General features: G+C 54.6%; 1 protein-coding gene across 1 annotated transcript in view; it reads right to left on the minus strand.

Annotated features, from left to right (window-relative positions):
• Positions 1–15,175: 15,175 nt before the first annotated feature.
• PADI3 (peptidyl arginine deiminase 3) overlaps positions 15,176–17,568 on the minus strand; it is a 29,994-nt gene continuing 27,601 nt past the window's right edge. The window contains exon 16 of the mRNA XM_027522265.1: positions 15,176–16,487. Coding sequence (XP_027378066.1) covers positions 16,254–16,487 — 234 coding nt within the window. The 3' untranslated portion in view covers positions 15,176–16,253. The remainder of the gene's footprint in view (positions 16,488–17,568) is intronic.

Consider the following 17,568-nt stretch of genomic DNA (forward strand, 5'->3'; position numbering starts at 1 on the left):
AAGACTTCATATTTCACATGGTAGGGTTACTGAGTTCCACAGTCTCCTTTTAAAAACATTTATGGGACATTTCCCCCTTCTTACTACAAGTGGCTGATAATAACAAGTCTGCGGGGGAGAAGGCTAGTTGGAGGAAACACAAATAAAAATACTCCCTGATTCCATCAATCACTTTTGCTGTTCGGTCGCTGTCGTGTCCAACTTTGCAGCCCCATTTCTGGCACATAATTTTATTTCCTTCTGTATTTTATATACAGAATTTTAAATTTCATGTCTTATGGATTCTTTTCTGTTCTTATATAATTTTTTAAAAATGTCCAGTCCTTATCCCAAAGGTAATATTATTTTTTTAAGTAGAAAGAGAAATTCCTCCTCATTGACGTCTCCTTGTTCCACTCTCCGCTGCAACCTCTGCTATCAGTTAAGCGTGGATTCTTCTAGAATTTCTTCTAGAGCATTATAAATGATTGGATTAAGGCCAAAACTACTGTTGCACAACTTTTTTCACTTTACAGGACACCAACAAATTTCTATCTTGTACATTTAAATCTGTTTTTTTCCTTCTTTTTTCGTACATTTAAAATTTTAAAAATGTGTTCGAAGTAAATCGTGCAGAATTAAAACCATTTCCCTAGGTAATGATGACTGCAACCACCCCGACTAGTCCAGTTAGTCATTTCCCAGGTCACTTCCTTTTGTAGCCAGATTTTTTCGCTTAACTCGAAGGCACTTATCCCATTATTGTAAAGACCTGGCAGGTTCACGCGGTGGTGGTCTCATATAGTCCATCAAACAAAAGGACCGTTTTCCTGCCTATTCCCAAGTGCCTTTACATTTTGAGCAAGCATGATTCTCGTTTTTTGTTATTATGAATCAAAAAAATAGACATGTATCTCTGAATAGGATCACTACCTTGTTTATTTTTTGGAAGATAGCATTCCTGCTATTTAAAATTGTTTTCCAAAGGATAACGTAGAATCACAGCTCTATGAGCAGTTCACAGGGAAGCTCACTTCTTCCCGGCCTTCCCAGCAGCTTGTGTTTTTGGTTGCCTTTCTGCTATCTTGACGGCTGTATTTTGTGTCTAGCTCCTAATGAGGCTGAGAAATGCTCCAGATGCTTGTCATCTTGCTTGTCTGCCCTTCACGCTCTGGTTTTAAACCGCTTTTGATCAGGCAGGAGCTTAGGGAGGGAAAGGGCCAGAGCCGGGAGCCGGGGCCTGTGGGCAAGCTGTCGCCTCCCGAATCGCAGCTTTGCTTTTTCTGGGTAGATTGTAGATTTCTGCAGCAGCAGCTTGAGGGCTGAAACTGGAGCTGCGTTAAAATAACACTGCTATGCAAACTTGAACCTAGAGCCGGTTTAAAATAACACTGACACCTCACGTTCCTCTCAGCCAGGCTTGTGGGGCTAGCTTGCCCGGATTTGTTTGTTCAGTGGTTTGACTCCCAGCTGGGAAGCTGGCAGGCGGGGCTGGGGATGGTTGTGGGGGTCTGGGCGCAGCCTGCCTGCTGGGGGACCGCTTCTCCTGCGCTCCCTCCTGGTTGCTCCAGACCTCACTGTGCGGCCGCTCTCCAGGGAGGGCTGCCGCGCAAGGACTCTGCGAGTGCAGCATGAACAGACCTCTGGGCCTATGACGTCCCGGGCTCAGAAGCCTTCGCGGAGGAGCAGGAACCCTGGTTGCCGCTTGTCTTCGCGTCCAGGGCTCTTGTCCCGTCTCTCACCGAGCGGGGCCTCCAGCGGCTGCTTCGTGTTCCTTGCGCACGACTCTTTCACTCGGGTATCAGGCATTCGCTGTATGCCAGGACCTCTTCCCTAGTTGAAGGGGGAAACCTTCGATTTTTCTGGGATGTCCTGCTTCCAAGTGTGATATCCCAACACATGCTTTCTTGACTGCCTTCCTGCAGAGAATTTTCCAGTGTGTGCCCAGCGTTGACTAGCAAGTCCTGGGCTCCGGGCAGGCTCCAGGCGAACCCTTGGCACACATCACCTCAGTTGTCCTCATATCAACCCCAGGAGGAAGGGGTTGTCACCCTCGTTCTGTAGGCAAATAAACTGAGGCTCAAAGAGGTGAAAGGGCTCAAACAAGATCTTATACTGGTGGTAACGGAAATCAGGATCTGAACCCATATCGGGCTGATGGCAAAGCCTTAACCACAAGGCTCTGCTGCCCAATTAGGAGGGAAAATGAAAGACACCAGCCCGCTGGTCTACTGATTGAGACTCATTCAAAGACATCAGCTGAGCACACTTCTGCACCTGGTGTTGTGCCTGGTATTAGGGCCACAGAGACAGAAGGTTCTTGCCTTCACGGAACATCAAACAAAAGTCAAAGACACAGAACCAACAGGAGACCTCTCTCTCTCTCAGAATATATACATATGGCTTCCCCAGTGGCTCAGTGGTCAAGAATCCGCCTGTGATGCAGGAGACATGGGTTTGATCCCTGGGTAGGGAAGATTCCCCGGAGGAAGGCATGGAAACCCACTCCAGTATTCTTGCCTTGAGAATCCCATGACAGAGGAGCCCGGTGGGCTACAGTCCATGGGGTCTCAAAGAATCAGACCCGACTGAAGCTCCTGAGCATGCTTATACACACTGTGTGTGCATGGGAGAAGTTTTAAGGAGTCAGCTCACATGACTGGAAGCTGCTGCTGCTGCTGCTGCTGCTAAGTTGCTTCAGTCGTGTCGGACCCTGTGCAACCCCATAGACGGCAGCTAGTGAGTCCCAAATCTGCAGGGTAAGCAGGAAACAGCCCCAAGAAAGAGCAGATGTCGTGGCTTGAGTGTGAAGGCAGTCCACTAGAAGAATTCCCTCTTCATTGGAGGATGTTAGCCTCTAGTCTGCTAAGGAGAGAAGGAAATGGCAAGAACCCACTCCCGTATTCTTGCCTAGAGAATCCCGTGGACAGAAGAGCCTGGTGGGCTGCCGTCCATAGGGTCACACAAGAGTCGGACACGACTGAAGCGACTTAGTAGCAGCAGCAGCAGTCTGTTAAGGCCTTCAACTGATTGGATGAGGCCCCCCACATTACAGACGGTGATCTGCAATATTAACCTCATCTAAAAATACCTGCGCAGCAACATCCGGACTGATGTGTGACCAGATATCTGGGTGCCATGGCTTAGCTAAGTTGACACATAAAATTAACCACCATAGACCATGTAATTTAAGACAGGTGTTCCTTTTTATCCCCCTTATCTTTACAAAAAAACTTTGTTGAGCAGCAGTTGGCAAGTATAATTGTGAACATTTAAAGTGCTCAGCATGACGATTGATATGTGTATACACTGCAGAATGATTACCAAGATCAAGGTAATTAGCACATTCACACTTCACACAGTTACTGTTTGATAATCTGTGTATCTGGGTGTGTGAGAGAATCCTTGCCATCCACTCTCACAGCCTCTAAGTGTGTGACAGTGTGTTATTAACCACAGTCTCCATGCTGTGCATTAGCTCCTCAGAAATCATTCCTGCAACTGAAAATTTGTACTCAAATCGCTCTATTTTGATTTAATGGAGTTAATCACTCTGTTTTGATTTTAACTTAAATCACTCTACTCTTTTCTCCTCATCCAGTCTCTGGCCACCACCATTCTAGTCTCCATTTCTGTGAACCAGAATGTGCTTCTATTTTTTAGATTCCACACATGTGTGCTGCCATACAGCATTCAGTGCAGGTTTCTCTCTCTTGTTTACTTCTTTAAGCTTTTTATTTGAAATAGAGGGTTCACAGGGGGTTGCAAAGGCATTACAGAGAAGCCCCATTTACTCTCAAACAAGTTTGCCCCAAACCAGGGCGTTATGGACACGGACATGGGTCCAGTCTGCGTGTATTCAGTGCCATTTTACGACACAGTAGATTACTCCAGCTTCATCTAGACTGTTCCTTCACTGCAGAGACACCCCTTGGCGCCACCTCTTCAGCCATTCCCACCCACCCACCCCTCCACCTTCCCAACCCCCTGGGAACAGCTGTATGTTCCCCATCATCATAATTTTGTCATTTTGAGAATATGACAGGTGGTCGTTTTTCTTGTACGCTGGTGTTTAGCTGATTAAAGGACAAGGCATAGCTGATTAAGGAGGGGTGTTCTTAATGCTTATGGGTCACTTTCTCTTTTGAGCATTTAGAGGAACCGACAGAGATGCCCTTAGCTTCCCTTCATTTTTGAATGGGGAAACTGAGGCTCGGGGCAGAGCCGTAACTGGCCTGAGGTCATTGTCGAGTTGGTGCAGAACCCAGACAGGAGTCTGCCTTCTTGGCTCCCCGTGAGCAGTCTCCATCTCCCGGCAGGGGCCCGGGGCAGCGTTCACAGCTTTGGTTTCCCCAGAAGGAGATGCCGAGATAAGAGTTTGAGAGCAAGTCTTTATTTGGGAGGAGCCGCACCCACTGGAGAGCAGTGGGAAAACGAGGCAGGGAGGGAAGTCAGGGAAGATGTGCCAGTAAGCCTGTTTCCATGGTTACCACCTGGGGCTGCCGGGAGCTTGACCCACTGGGGAGCCTGGGAAGCGGAGTGGAGCTCACGCCCCCTGAGCGAGCCCACCCAGGGGCACCAATGCGCCTACTCCCATTGGCCTTGGTTAAGGGCCGCTCATGGGGGGCGAGTCCCCTGCACCCTGGGCCCAGCACTCAGAGGATACCTCCGGCAGAGAGCAGTGCTGGCACTTGGGGGCTGGAGCTCTGTGAGCGAACGGCAGGGGATGGAGGGCACCGGCAGCATCTGTCAGAGCAGGTAGGGGTGTCTGCCCCCTTCAAGGAGCAGAGGACACTGGGGACACGCTCCACCCAAACACGTGCGTGGAACGTTCTGCCGGCAGAGTGACGGTTCACAGACGCTGTGGACTCTCCCTCCAGCGACGATTCCTTCCTCTCCCCATCCCTCCCACCCGGAGAGAGTCGAGGCTTTCTGACCGCTGCCCCCCACCCACACGCACCCAGGAACTCTTCCGGAGAGAGGTGCCCGGTGATTACAGGCTGGTCGCCCACGTGTGGGCACCCTCCTCTTCCCTGAGTTTCAGAGCAGCTGGACTCCTGGCCGCCCACCCCCAGCTGCCCTTCCCGAGGTTGGCAAGTCCTCTGCCATCTGCTGCCGGAGGTGGGGACCTGCCCTGGTTCCGTGTGGGCCATGTGCTTGAACTTGAGCCACGCCTGTGTGCTTTCTGCAATTGCCTGTATCTGTGTGCACTTCTGCAAAGGGCAAAATGTATCACGTATTCAGAGGAGGCTGTAACATGCAGCCATTTTAAGGGGTAACAACAGAGTGAATGTCACGTCAACCCCACCCAGGCTGAGGAATAAAAAGTCCTTAGCACCCCTGAAACTGTGTGAGCACACCTCCCTCCCCACTTACAGCTTGCAGACTGCTTTGGATTTCTACATAGGAAACCATTCTTTCCAAACCTTCAACCTTTTATTTCTTTCTCTTGCCTTACTATACTGCAAGAGCTTTCTGTTCAATGCTGAATAAAACTAATGATCATGGACACTCTTATCTTGTTCTGTACCTGGAAGGAACGGTTTCAACATTTCATCATTAAGTATAGTTTTTGATGTGGGTTTCTTGTACATCGGTGGTTGTCAAGCTCTACCAGCACTAGAGTTACCTGGAAGGCTTATTAAAACCCAGACTTCTCCCCAACCCCAGCCCCCAGGGTTTCGGATTCAGTAAGCCTGGATGAGGCCTGAGGGTTTCCATCTCAGACAAGTTCCCTGGCCACGCTGATGCCCTCTGAGAACTACTCTGGTAGGAATTCTTTATCGGGTTAAGGAAGTTCCTTTCTATTCTTAAAGTTTTATTTTAAAATCATAAATGGAAGTTTTTTTCAGCTTTTTTTCTAATTTATTGAGACAATTGTGTCTTTTCTTCTTCGCTCTATTAATCTACCAAACTGATTTTCTGAGACGAAGCTCGCATTGGTGGGACCCATTTGATTTGATCTGATAGTGTACAATCTGATCCTTATCCTCCTTTCTGAATGCAGTTGCTAAGAGCTTTACTGAGAATTTTTTTCCGTTTATGAGTTCCCTGGTGTGCCTATACGTCTCCTCTCTCGTGCTGTTCTTGTCAAGGGCAGTGCTTAGCTTGGGCTTAACACGAAAAATACGGAAGTCATTATAGTCACTGCTGCTGCTGCTGAGTCGCGTCAGTCGTGTCCGACTCTGTGCGACCCCAGAGACGGCAGCCCACCAGGCTCCGCTGTCCCTGGGACTCTCCAGGCAAGAACACTGGAGTGGGCTGCCATTTCCTCCTCCAATGCATGAAAGTGAAAAGTGAAAGTGAAGTAGCTCAGTCGTGTCCAACCCTTAGCGACCCCATGGACTGCAGCGCACCAGGCTCCTCCGTCCATGGGATTTTCCAGGCAAGAGTACTGGAGTGGGGTGCCACTTCCTTCTCCACATGCCCTTACAATTGAACTTCTCCTGCCGTGTTCTCCTTGCCTGTCGGCCTCGCCTCTCTGCTAACCTGTGAGCCTCCTAAAGAGAGGGTTCACGCCTGCTCATTCACTGCTATATCCTCAGAACCTACCCCTGAGCTCGATACAGAGTAGGGATAGCTGTACTTGTTTAGAGTGGTGTGGAGTGGGGTCGCGGGGAGGCCCCAAAGGGAGGGGGTGTATGTACACATGGCTGATTCACAGGCTGCCCTGGCGGCTCAATGGTAAAGAACCCGCGTGCTAGACAGGAGAGGTGGTTTGATCCCTGGGTCGGGAAGATCCCCTGGAGAAGGAAATGACAACCCACTGTGGTATTCTTACGTGGGAAGCCCCATGGACCGGGAGCCTGGTGGGCTACAGTCCATGGAGTTGTAAAGAGTCAGACTCAACTTAGCAACCAGACAACAGTGAGCTGATCCCCGTCGTTGTACAGCAGAAACTAACACAGCCCTGCAAAATAATTATAGTCCAATGAAAATATAATAACGTAGGATTAAATAGAATAAAGTGAGGATTAAATAGCTATACAATAAGAAACCAACAACTATAGTAAGGCATTCATCCTGTAGGGAATGAAGGGGGACAGAAAGTCAAGAATAAGTTTTGGTTGGATGCTTCCTGTCTGCCAGGAGCTGGCCCAGTCCTCAAGCCATGCAAAAGGTCAGCACTGTTCACAGTTTCCAGATGAGCAGAGGCCCCGCCCGGCAGCCTCTCACCAGAGCTTCGAGGTGGCTGAGGACACGGGCACTGCCCCATCCTTTGAAAAACATGCATGTGTGGCAGGAATCGCTTCACATGCCGCCTTCCTTCTGATAATGAGAAGTAGATTCCCAGCTGTGGCTCCCTTCTTGCAGGGGCCGCTAGGAAGCTCAGAGTCTAATTTGAGCTTAACCAGAAGTGCTGGCTCGACCCTCACGGCCATAGATGGGCTTGTCCTTCCCCATGGCCTTTATGTCTGAGACTGTTTCCTGCTTTGAGGTCTTTATTTTTCTCTACTTTTTAGTCACCTTTTTGCTGAACGTTTCCTTATTCTAAGTAGGCTAGAATCCCTTGAGAAACGTGTCAAGGGAATAGAAAATGAAAAACAGGCAATAAGTGGGCCTCCCTGGTGGCTCAGTGGTGAAGAACCCGCCTGTCAATGCAGGAGACGTGGGTTCAATCCCTGGTCTGGGAAGATCCCACGTGCCGTGGAGCAGCTAAGCCCGCGGCCACAACTACTGAGCCTCTGCTCTGGAGCCCGGGAGAGGCAACGACTGAGCCCACGCACCACAGCTCCCGACGTCTGCGTGCCCAAGAGTTCGTGCTCTGCAACAAGAAAACGCCCCGCAACGAGGGGCCCACGTGCTGCAACTGGACAGAGCCCTGCGCCCAGAAGAAAGGGCTGCACGCAGTGACGATCCGGCTCAGCCAGCATAAAGAAATAAACTGCAAAATAGGCAACGAGTACACTGACTGAGCTGCCCCGGGCCGATCGCTCACGCGAAAGCTCCTTCCTGAATGACGGCCTGTCCATGCCCACTCAGGTCTCTGCTCGCCCAGGCCCTGGGAACTGCCTGGGGCAGCTATCACTTCTGTGATGAAGATGTTTCAGGTTGAGATAATTAACACTGAGATGCTGCTCCTCAGGATGCTGAGACTCATTTAGAGACCCAGGAAGTGTTCAGAAAAGAAACTACGGAGCTATCTTTACTGTTGGCCTTAAACCCTTCAAAGACAGGTCAGTCCAGGGAGTTGCTGATTGCGCTTCCTTTGCATCTGCTGGTTCACAACACACACACACACTCACACACTCACGCACACACACACACACAGCTGATGAGCGCTGATAACACTCTTGGGGTTTTCCAAGCATATGTTCCTCTCTAGGAATTCCAGGGTGACTCCTGATCCCCTCCTGCTGATCGATCAGCAGCCACCTCAGATCCTTGCTGCTCACCTAACAAGAAAGTGCGGGGAAGCAGGAGATCCAGCTCTGGTGCCCAGAACTGATGGGGACAGACTTGGAGTGACAGAGTTCAGCCCCTCTTCCACTCCGAGCCTCGTGAACACCTGCCCAATGCTGGGTTCAGCTTCAGCTTGTAAGGGAGTAACCGCTGGCACATCGCGGCGGGCAAATGGGAGACGCCACGGCCCGCCCTCCAGGGAGCAGCCAGCGCTTATACCTATGGCTTTTCTCGTTTATTTTTTATTTAATTGATGGATAATTGCTTTACATGGTTGCTTTGGTTTCTGCCATGCCTGCTGCCTTAGTGAGGGCTTTGCTGACCCAACTTCTTATGGTAGCCCAGATGGTAAAGAATCCACCTGCCATGCCGGAGACCCGGGTTCAATCCCTGGGTCGGGAAGATCCCCTGGAGAAGGGATAGGCTACCCACTCCAGTGTTCTTGGGCTTCCCTGGTGGCTCAGCTGGTAAAGAATCCGCCCACAATGTGGGAGACCTGGGTTCGATCCCTGGGTTGGGAAGGTCCCTGGAGAAGGGAACAGCCACCCACTCCAGTATTCTGGCCTGAGAATTCCATGGACAGTCCATGCGTCGCAAGGAATCAGACATGACTGAGAGCCTTTCACTTCACTTTCAACTTCTTATGTGTCCAGCTTAACTTAAAAAACATTTAACATCAGAAGAAAAATAAAGCAGGCAAGAGACGTCCCTGGTGGTCTAGTGGTGAAGACTGCGTTCCCAATGCGGGGGCTCCGGGGTAGATTCCTGGTCAGGGAAGTAGATCCCACTCGCTGCAACTGAGACCCTGCACAGCTAAATAAATAAGGCGGGAAAGCAGCGAGAGGCTCCCACGGTGGCGGTGCAGAGAAATCAAGGCTTCAGAGATCAACACCCCTGCCTTTTTCGCTTGCTCAGGCAGCCTACTTCAGGTTACAGCCTCCGTCACACGGCTGCAGTTTGCGGGGTGCCAGCCCCTCTGCCAGGCTCCTACTCAGGCCTGCCACTCTGCTCACAGCAGCGCCTTGATGTGGGTACTGTCACTGCCCGTTCTACCAGGAGGAGAGTAAAGTTCAGAAAGCTTAAGTAATCCGCTCGAGGTCTCAGACCGGCAGTGGCAGAGCTGGAGAGCATGCCCTGGCCGCCTGGCCCCAGCGCCCAGGCTCCGGACGATGCCGCAGTCCTCGTGGGCACACAGTTGGTGCTTACCAGGCATCCGCGGGACTAAACGAGGGCGGGCTGGGGAGGCCGTTCCGACTCCTCCCCATCTGCAGAGCTCTCCTGTGCTGGCAGATGAGCCTCAAGCTGCTTCCATGTTGGCACAGTGCTGGCTTCATGGCTGTGGGCAGGGGAGCAGGGACCACGGAGATGCGTCCTCGCGCGCCTCCGGCCACCCCTGAAGCCCTCCCTGAGGCCGTTCCTCCACTTCCCTCGCAGAGACCCTTGACTCTTTCATCTCTCGCCGGGAAATTCCACTCTCAGGGGCCCTTGCTCAGCAGGCAGGACCCAGGACCACCGCGTGGATGCGGCGGAGGGGGGTGAGGGGCAGAGAGGAGCCTGCGGGGTGGGCCTGCGCTGTCTGGCCGCCGGAGAGGAAGACTCGTCTTCGTCCTGAAGGGAGGACACGAAGGGATTAGGGATGAGACTCGAGCTGAAGACAGACGGCAGGGCCCCGGCAGGCTCCCTCTGTGAACCACGTTTCTCTCCTGGTCCAGCCTCCCTCTCCTCCGGTTTCAGGGTGGCCAGGGGCCGACAGGAAAGCCCTCTCCTGGTCTGTAAGGTGGACCTGGCACTGGCAGTGGTCGCCCAGCCAACGCCACATTTCCCAGCGTCCCTGTGCCACGGGACGCTGAGTCCTCACCGTTGGAGAGGAGGCAGGGGTGGCGTGGCCCCAGGGGTTCAGGGTGGGCGTGGTTCTCCAGCCTCTCTTCTCCTCCAGAGGCTCGCTGTCAGGGCCCAGAGTGAAGCTGATAGGGCCTCCGTCAGCCTGGGCCCCTGAGTGGCAGCATGGAGCAGAGTGCCCCACTGCCCCCAGACCTGTACTCACCATTCAGACCCCAAGTGCCTTGGACTGTTGGCCTGAGCAGGAAGGAAGCTCATAGAGTGTCAGGGCCATCACAGTCTCTTTGTTAGAGCAGCTAGCCTCCCTGGACCCATGCTGCTGCTGCTGCTAAGTCACTTCAGTCGTGTCCGACTCTGTGGGACCCCATAGACGGCAGCCCACCAGGCTCCCCCGTCCCTGGGATTCTCCAGGCAAGAACACTGGAGTGGGTGCCATTGCCTTCTCCTCCCTGGACCCAGACTTACTCCCAAACCACTCCCGTTCCTTTTTCCTCCCTGGCATCACCATTCTTAGCGAAGTCAGTAAAGCTAAACACCTTCTAGATACGTGTTCCAGACAGATTTGTGGATGCATACACCAGGAAACTGCCAAGAATGGCCAGAGCCATGTGGTCTGCTAAGGAAACATGGGAAGAATCTGAGACATGCTGGCAGAAAAAGCTCATTCACAGCAGTGAAGAGGAATGGATTACAGTGACCCGGCTGTGTGTCAGAACTGTCTGGGAAGCTTTATAATATACAGATGCCTAGGCCGAGAGATTTGGTCTCGGGAGGCCTGGCTGGAGGGGTTGGTGGCCCAGGAATCTGTGGTTTTAATGACTCTTCCAGGAAATCTTGTGCAATTTGTTAAAGAACCTCTGGCCCAGCAAGAAAATTTGAAAGCAGCAGGAACTGTCTGGTTATTGGAGATGCCATCACAGCCCAGGTGGCTGCCATAAAAGGAAGCCGTGTGTGAGCTGAGTCGCTCAGTCGTGTCCAGCTCTGTGCAACCCCATGGACTATAGCCCACCAGGCTCCTCTGTCTATGGGATTCTCTAGGCAAGAATACTAGAGCGGGTTTCCAGTTCCTTCTCCAGGGGACCTTCCAGACTCAGGGATGGAACCAACGATGCTCACGTCTCCTGCACTGGCAGGCAGGTTCTTTACCACCAGCGCCACCCAGGAGGCTTGGAAGAAGACTGGGGCGGGCGGCCACGCCCTCCTCCACGGGGTCTTCCTGATCCAGGGATTGAACCTGGGTCTCCTGCACTGCAGGTGGATTCTTTACTGCTGAGCCACCGAGAAGGCCCAGGAGGAGGCCACGGCCCCCGAGACTGCTGGCTGCAGATGAGTGGAGGGTGCTGGGTCAGGGGAGGGGCAGAAATGCCCAGGAGGACGGTATGGCGGGGGTTGTAGACTCTCCATCCTGGCTGCGGGGCGGCATCATCGGGCCGCTCTCGGCAACACCCCAACCTCCAGACGGAGTCTCCCAGGGGGAGGAAGGCTCTGCCAGGTTTGAAAGCCTTCCAGATGATTCCAATTTGAGAACCACAAGAATGTCTGGTTAAGAACCAGGTTACAGAGGTCATCCATCCAGGCTCGAACTCGTCTCCCCCACAGACTTGCCATAGCTCCGTGACCCGGGCAGGTTTCATCATTCGTGCCTCAGTGTCCTTGTCTATAAAGTGAGACTAATAACTGCAATTTCACACTAGCCTGTCGTGAAAAGCAGACAAGATGATGTGTGTAAGCAGCCCGGCATATGCCCAGCGCAGCCCACGCTCACCGTCACTCCGCCGTAGGCGGTGGGCATGACGGTGAATTTGTAGGAAAGGACAGCTCCGTGGACTCTGTCCGGTCGTCCAGAATTCCTGTCCAGCCACCCTCCCCTGTAGCCTCAGCCATCCCGCCCAATGCTCCCATCCTGCGGGGCTGTGGGGGAAAGGTCAGGAGACCACAGCGTTGGGCAACCTCCTGCCAGGGCCCTGCAGTTACTCTTTCCTGATTCTGAACGCAGCGTGAGTCAGGCGGGCCTGGGGCCGCCCGAGCCGTCAGTCCCTACGAGAAAGACAGGCTCCCCTCCTGTCTGGGCAGGAGCCTCCCCCGGGTCACTCTCAGGTTGCTGAGTCCAGCGGGCTGTGACCTGAGAGTTGCCAGGACAGCCTTCCCTTCCTTCCTCCCAGGTCCGACCTCTGGGTCTCCAAGGGTCTTTGCCGTCTATTAGAATGCAGACATCGGGAGTATATACACAGAGCGGTCACGTGGAGAGGGTCTGGGGGGTGTTATATGACAGGCATCATTTATCAGGTATTACATGCCGGGCACGACTAAGCACCTCATATAACCCACACAAGCTCGGTGAGGCAGACGGTGTCCATGCCCATTTCACGGAGGAGGAAACAGAGACTCAGAGAGGCAAAGTGTGCCTCCGAGAAAGGCCTTTCAGCATCGGGTCATCCGACTCTGGGGCACGTGGCCCTTCCACTCCACGTGATGCTTTGTCCCTGGGCTGCGGTGTGCGGGGTGTGCGGGCGGAGTGCCTGGGCGTGCTCCGTCCTCTCTGCCCTGAGTCAGGCCCTGGCGGGGAGTGGAGAGGGGCAGGCCGCTTCAGACTGGGCGCAGCGAGGCTGCAGGAACGCGGGCCCCTCCTCCTCCCGCCGCCTCTGCCGCACCCTGCGGGGCTGCCCCGCTCCAGGTCTCAGCACGGCCTTCCCAACGCCTGGAAGCTGGCTTCCCGCTCACCCACCGCTCCAGGCCACCCTCCAGCGTCAGCTCAAACAGCACCGCCTGTCCCACCGAAGCAGGTCGCCTCCCCCTAGTTCTCCGGCCCTCGCTGGCTCCACTTTATGGCACTCATTACAATTTCTAGCTATTTGTGCTTCTTTTCTCGCTGCCTCCCTAGATACGAACTCCTGAGGGTAGAGATTGTGTCTGGCAGACAGGAGACGTGCGTTGAGTATTTCTAGAATGAACGAGTGAGGAGCTAACAGAGGTTTTGAACCAGCGTTTGCTAGGATGTGGCAGCCGGCCCAGTCAAGCCCCCTTCCGGCTCCCTTGGGACCTCCGTCTTCACTCCCCAGGGTCAAGCTGACCCCGTGTGGAAGGAACCACAGTGTGGGTGGGGGAGAGGAAGGAGTTGCTCCACAAGAACTCAGGCCTCACTCTGGTCTCCCCGGGGCTTTCCAGGGACCAAACGGCGCACCGCAGGCAGCCATCTGGGGCGGCCCGGGCGGAGGGGACCCTTGCCCCAGGCTTGAAGAGGCAGCCTGCGGTGCTCTTAGGAGCCACCCAGCCTGCATCCACGGGACCCCGGGTCTCAGGCCGGTGTTGAGGGTCAGGACTGAACGCAAGTGCTGGAGGAGGAGTTCACGGACGGCACCTCTCTCCTGCTGACTCCGTGACACCTGTTCACGGACGGCACCTCTCCTGCTGACTCCATGACACCTGTCAAGAGGCCAAGCTGGATTTCGGAGGGGGCGATTGTGGTCCAGATTGTGGAGATCAGAGGGGCCAGTCTGGTTGCGGTGGCCAGAATAACCGCCCCCCAAGGGGGTCCACGCCCAAACTCCCAGAACCTATGAACATGTTACCTTACATGGCAAAGGGGAATCGAGGCTGCAGATGGAATCAAGGTTGTGAATCAGCTGACCCAGAGACGCTGGAGGAGCCTGGCTTATCCATCTGGGCCCGATCACAAGGGTCCCAGGAAGTGGAAGAGGGCAGAAGAGTTGGGGGAATGTGTGACACTGCAACACAGGCTCTGAAGCTGGAGGAAGGGGCCACAAGCCAAGGAGTGCAGGAGGCCCCTGGAAGCCGGGAAACTTAGAGAAGCGATTCCCCACTCGGGCTGCCTGGAGAAACAACGCCTTCCAGACTTCTGACCTCCAGAATCTAAGATTATAAATCTGCTTTGTTTTAAGCCACTGAGCCGGTGGCAGTTTGCTAGAGCAGTAGAGGAACGCATGCAGTGGCTATACCGCTGCCGTGCGGACAGGTGACGGCGTCTGCAGGGCCCAGGTGGGGGCTGATTTTGCTTCCTCTGCCATCGAGGCGAGGTTCCTGCAGGAGCCTTCCTGGAGCACAGGAGTCACGCTTGAGCCACGAGAAGTGTCTCAGACGTGTTGCTGGGTCCACCCGCGGCCTCACGAAGAGGACCTCGTGGTCAGTCTGGGGGCATCCGGGGTGAGAAATGCCTGCTTGGGAACCCATCTGAGTTCTTCCAATTTTAGGCACTTGCCATCTGGAGGCATGTACCTCCACTGAAACTCTTTCAAAAAATACAGTTTTCTCAACACCCTCATTGGTCTCAGTTTCCTTTGGAAGTGGGCTTATTCTGTTGGAATCCGGTCATGTGAGGGGCGGTGGGAGTCTATTTCAGAGATTCTAGGTAAACAGCGGCCAGGAGGGATGCTGGGGGGAGGCTGTGGGGTCTTTGCTAACCACCCGGAAACCACCCAGCCCTGGGGCTGAGTGAGTTGTTCTGAGGCTTGCACCCCCAGAGAGAACACCGGGGTTCGCAGGGAGGAGCACAGGGAGCGACTTCCTGGGGCTCCAGAGCAAGCCCTCGGGGCCTTTACGGGGTGGCCACGGCCTCCCCGTGGACAGGAAGGAGGGTGTCACTCAGGGCACACGCAAGCTTCCCCAAGGTCCACACCCTGGCTTCACATTGCCACACTCACAGTGCAACTTTCCGGCCACAGCCCAGACCCTCGCCCTGCCATGCTCACTCGGTCCTGGCAGCCGGGCATTTGACCCCTGGGCTTGCATTTTCACATTGTATCATTGCAACTGGCCATGGTGACCCATGGGATGAGTCCCGTGGCCAAGATGGAACAACCTCACAGTCTTAACCAACGTTTGGGCTGCTCAGCCTCAAATTCCTGGAGGCCTAGGCAAGCAGATGCTTCAGCTGCAAGAAAGCCCTCTGCTCCTGCTGTCTAGAGGGAGCCAAATGAGGTTCACGCTGTTTGTGTTTCTGTCCATTTATTAGCCAGTGATGGAAGCACAGCTGGCCCCACACAGAGCACCCATGGAACAGACATACACCTGGAGAAAGCCACCACACCCCTTTCCCTGCCCACCTGAGCTCAGACTGGTCCATCCCCACAGCCCTCCTGTCCTGAGTGGTCTCGGTGGGTTTGGCCCCACCAGGCCCCTTCTCCTGAGGGAAAGCAGGACATGGAACGTTGACCTGGGGTCAACAGAAAGCCCAGGACTGATTGTACCAGGGGTCTCCCCTCCTGCAGAGAGCCCCAGGGCCACTAAAGCACCTTATGTCTTATGAAGGATGTTCTTCACCCTTGTACCCAGTCTTCCCAGTCTCCAGGAATTCCCCAAGCCAGATTTCTAAAGGTCAGATGATGAGATGTTTCTCAGGCTAAGTAAGGAGTCGCTAATGTTGCTTCAGCATACGTCTAGAAGCACGTGCTCTGCTGGGCGCTGGGCAAGGGCGATTTCCACAGCTGGTCAGAATTGGAATGCTGGTCCCACCTCAGTCTAACAGACCTCTGCTCCTTCCCTGTGGGTGAGGCTCTGGGCTAAATCTCTCCTGTCCTGTGACTTTAACAAATGAGTTCCCCTGCAGAGCGAGAGGCAATCAGACCAAAGCAGGATCGTGGGTCCTTCCTTCATTAGAACACACAGGCCAAGAGGGCAGAGGAGGGGTGTGGATGTTTCTAGACTCCAGAGGGAACTAGGCTCCACACAGAGGATTTGGGGAAGGAGAGGGGAATGTTTGGAGGAGTCCCCGTGAGTCATGCAGATCTGCAAGACAGACCACAATAAACGAGGTCCTTCTTGGGAAGCCAAGGGGATCAAGTCTGAGAACCGCACGGGCGGCAGGCGAGGCGTGTGAACACTTGGAGGAAAAGGCCTCCGAGCGGGTGCTCCGTCCGGAACCTTGGGGTCTCTTGATACTTATCGTTCAGGGGCCTGTTTCGGCCTCCATCGCCCAGGCGGACGGCCCACCCCAGGGGTGAAGGGTGGAGGCGGCCGGCTCAGGGCTCCACGTGCCACCAAGTCCAGGCCAGGAGCCTCCCGAGGCGGCGGCCGGCTCAGGGCTCCATGTGCCACCACTTGAAGGAGAAGGGCTGCCGGCGCACGTTGGTGCCGCAGTGCACCTCGCCGTGCAGCATGTGGTACGGGGTGAAGTCGTCGATGAAGGTGCAGTGGAGACCCAGCGGCTCCAGCAGGGACCGCACCTTCTCCTCCAGGCAGCAGCGGCCATTGATGACGGGCCCGAAGGGCTTGGGGATGCCCAGGTGCTGGCCCAGCACCAGCATGTTCACCTGCAAAGGGGGCGCCCAGGTCAGGGGCAGCATCGGCTCCCACCCAGCACCTTCTCTATGCTCAGCAGGGCCTGGTGCTGTCTTTGAAGCCACCTCGCAAACAGCCACTCGCCCCTCAGGCAGCAAGGGAGGGACGTGGCCTGGCAAGAACCCTAACCAGCTGTGCACGTGCAGAGCTCACGATGAGAACTTCTCTCTCTGGCGGCTGCCCTCCTCGTTGGTAGGCAGCTGCCATGTCTGTGCTACGGAATCCTGAATTCCCAGGCTACAGCTGATGGGACCAGGGTAGATGTGTGACCCAAGCGGGGCCGATCAGATTCCCTCCTCGGCTGGTGCCGTTACCATGGTGGGAGAGCTGAGTCTCTCTCTCCCTGTGTCTGCCCTTCGGTGTGGCCATATTCATGTCTGTCCCCTGGGACACAGAGGCTAGGGAGGCCAAGAAAAGGAGGAGGCAGTGGTGGGGGTGGGGGTGGATGAGCAGTGTAGCTGTGGAAACAGGAGCTGGTTCCAGGCCCTCCTAACGCCCCCCACAGTGGCCACCCCGCCACAGGCCTTCCTGGGGTCCTTATGCTAAATCTTCGGCTCTGGCCGAAACCCACTTTGGTGGTCTTCTGTTTCCTACAAACACAAGAATCTGGAGCGCTGCACAAGCTTCTGGGGGCACGGGCCTTATTGCAAAGCCTCCTTGGAGATGCAGGAAGGAAAGGGAGTGATAAGAGGCTTTGCAAGAGGGGAAATCAAGGAGGGCAAACAGTCAGAAAGGGGAAGGAGGAGGAGGGATGAAGCAAGGGTGGTGTGGACAGGCTGCCCGCAAGCCTCTGACGATGGGCGAGTCTGGTTCCTCCGAGGGATGGAGGTGGGGAGGGCTCGAGAGGGAGGGAAAGAGGCAGGAGGGAGCTGTGCTGCTCGAAGGGTGGGCCTCAGAGAGCGCCTGGGGGTTCGCTGTTAGAAAGGCAGCGAGTCTCAGGCCCCTGCGGGATCGGAACGCCTGGGGTGGGGCCCCGAGGTCCCCGTGTTCCAGATGCAAGTTCAAGTTTCAGAGACATCAGAGGCAAAGCCCCCAGGCTCAATCAAAGGCCAC

Source organism: Bos indicus x Bos taurus, chromosome 2 (genome assembly GCF_003369695.1).
Source record: "Bos indicus x Bos taurus breed Angus x Brahman F1 hybrid chromosome 2, Bos_hybrid_MaternalHap_v2.0, whole genome shotgun sequence".
Taxonomy (NCBI): Eukaryota; Metazoa; Chordata; class Mammalia; order Artiodactyla; family Bovidae; genus Bos; species Bos indicus x Bos taurus.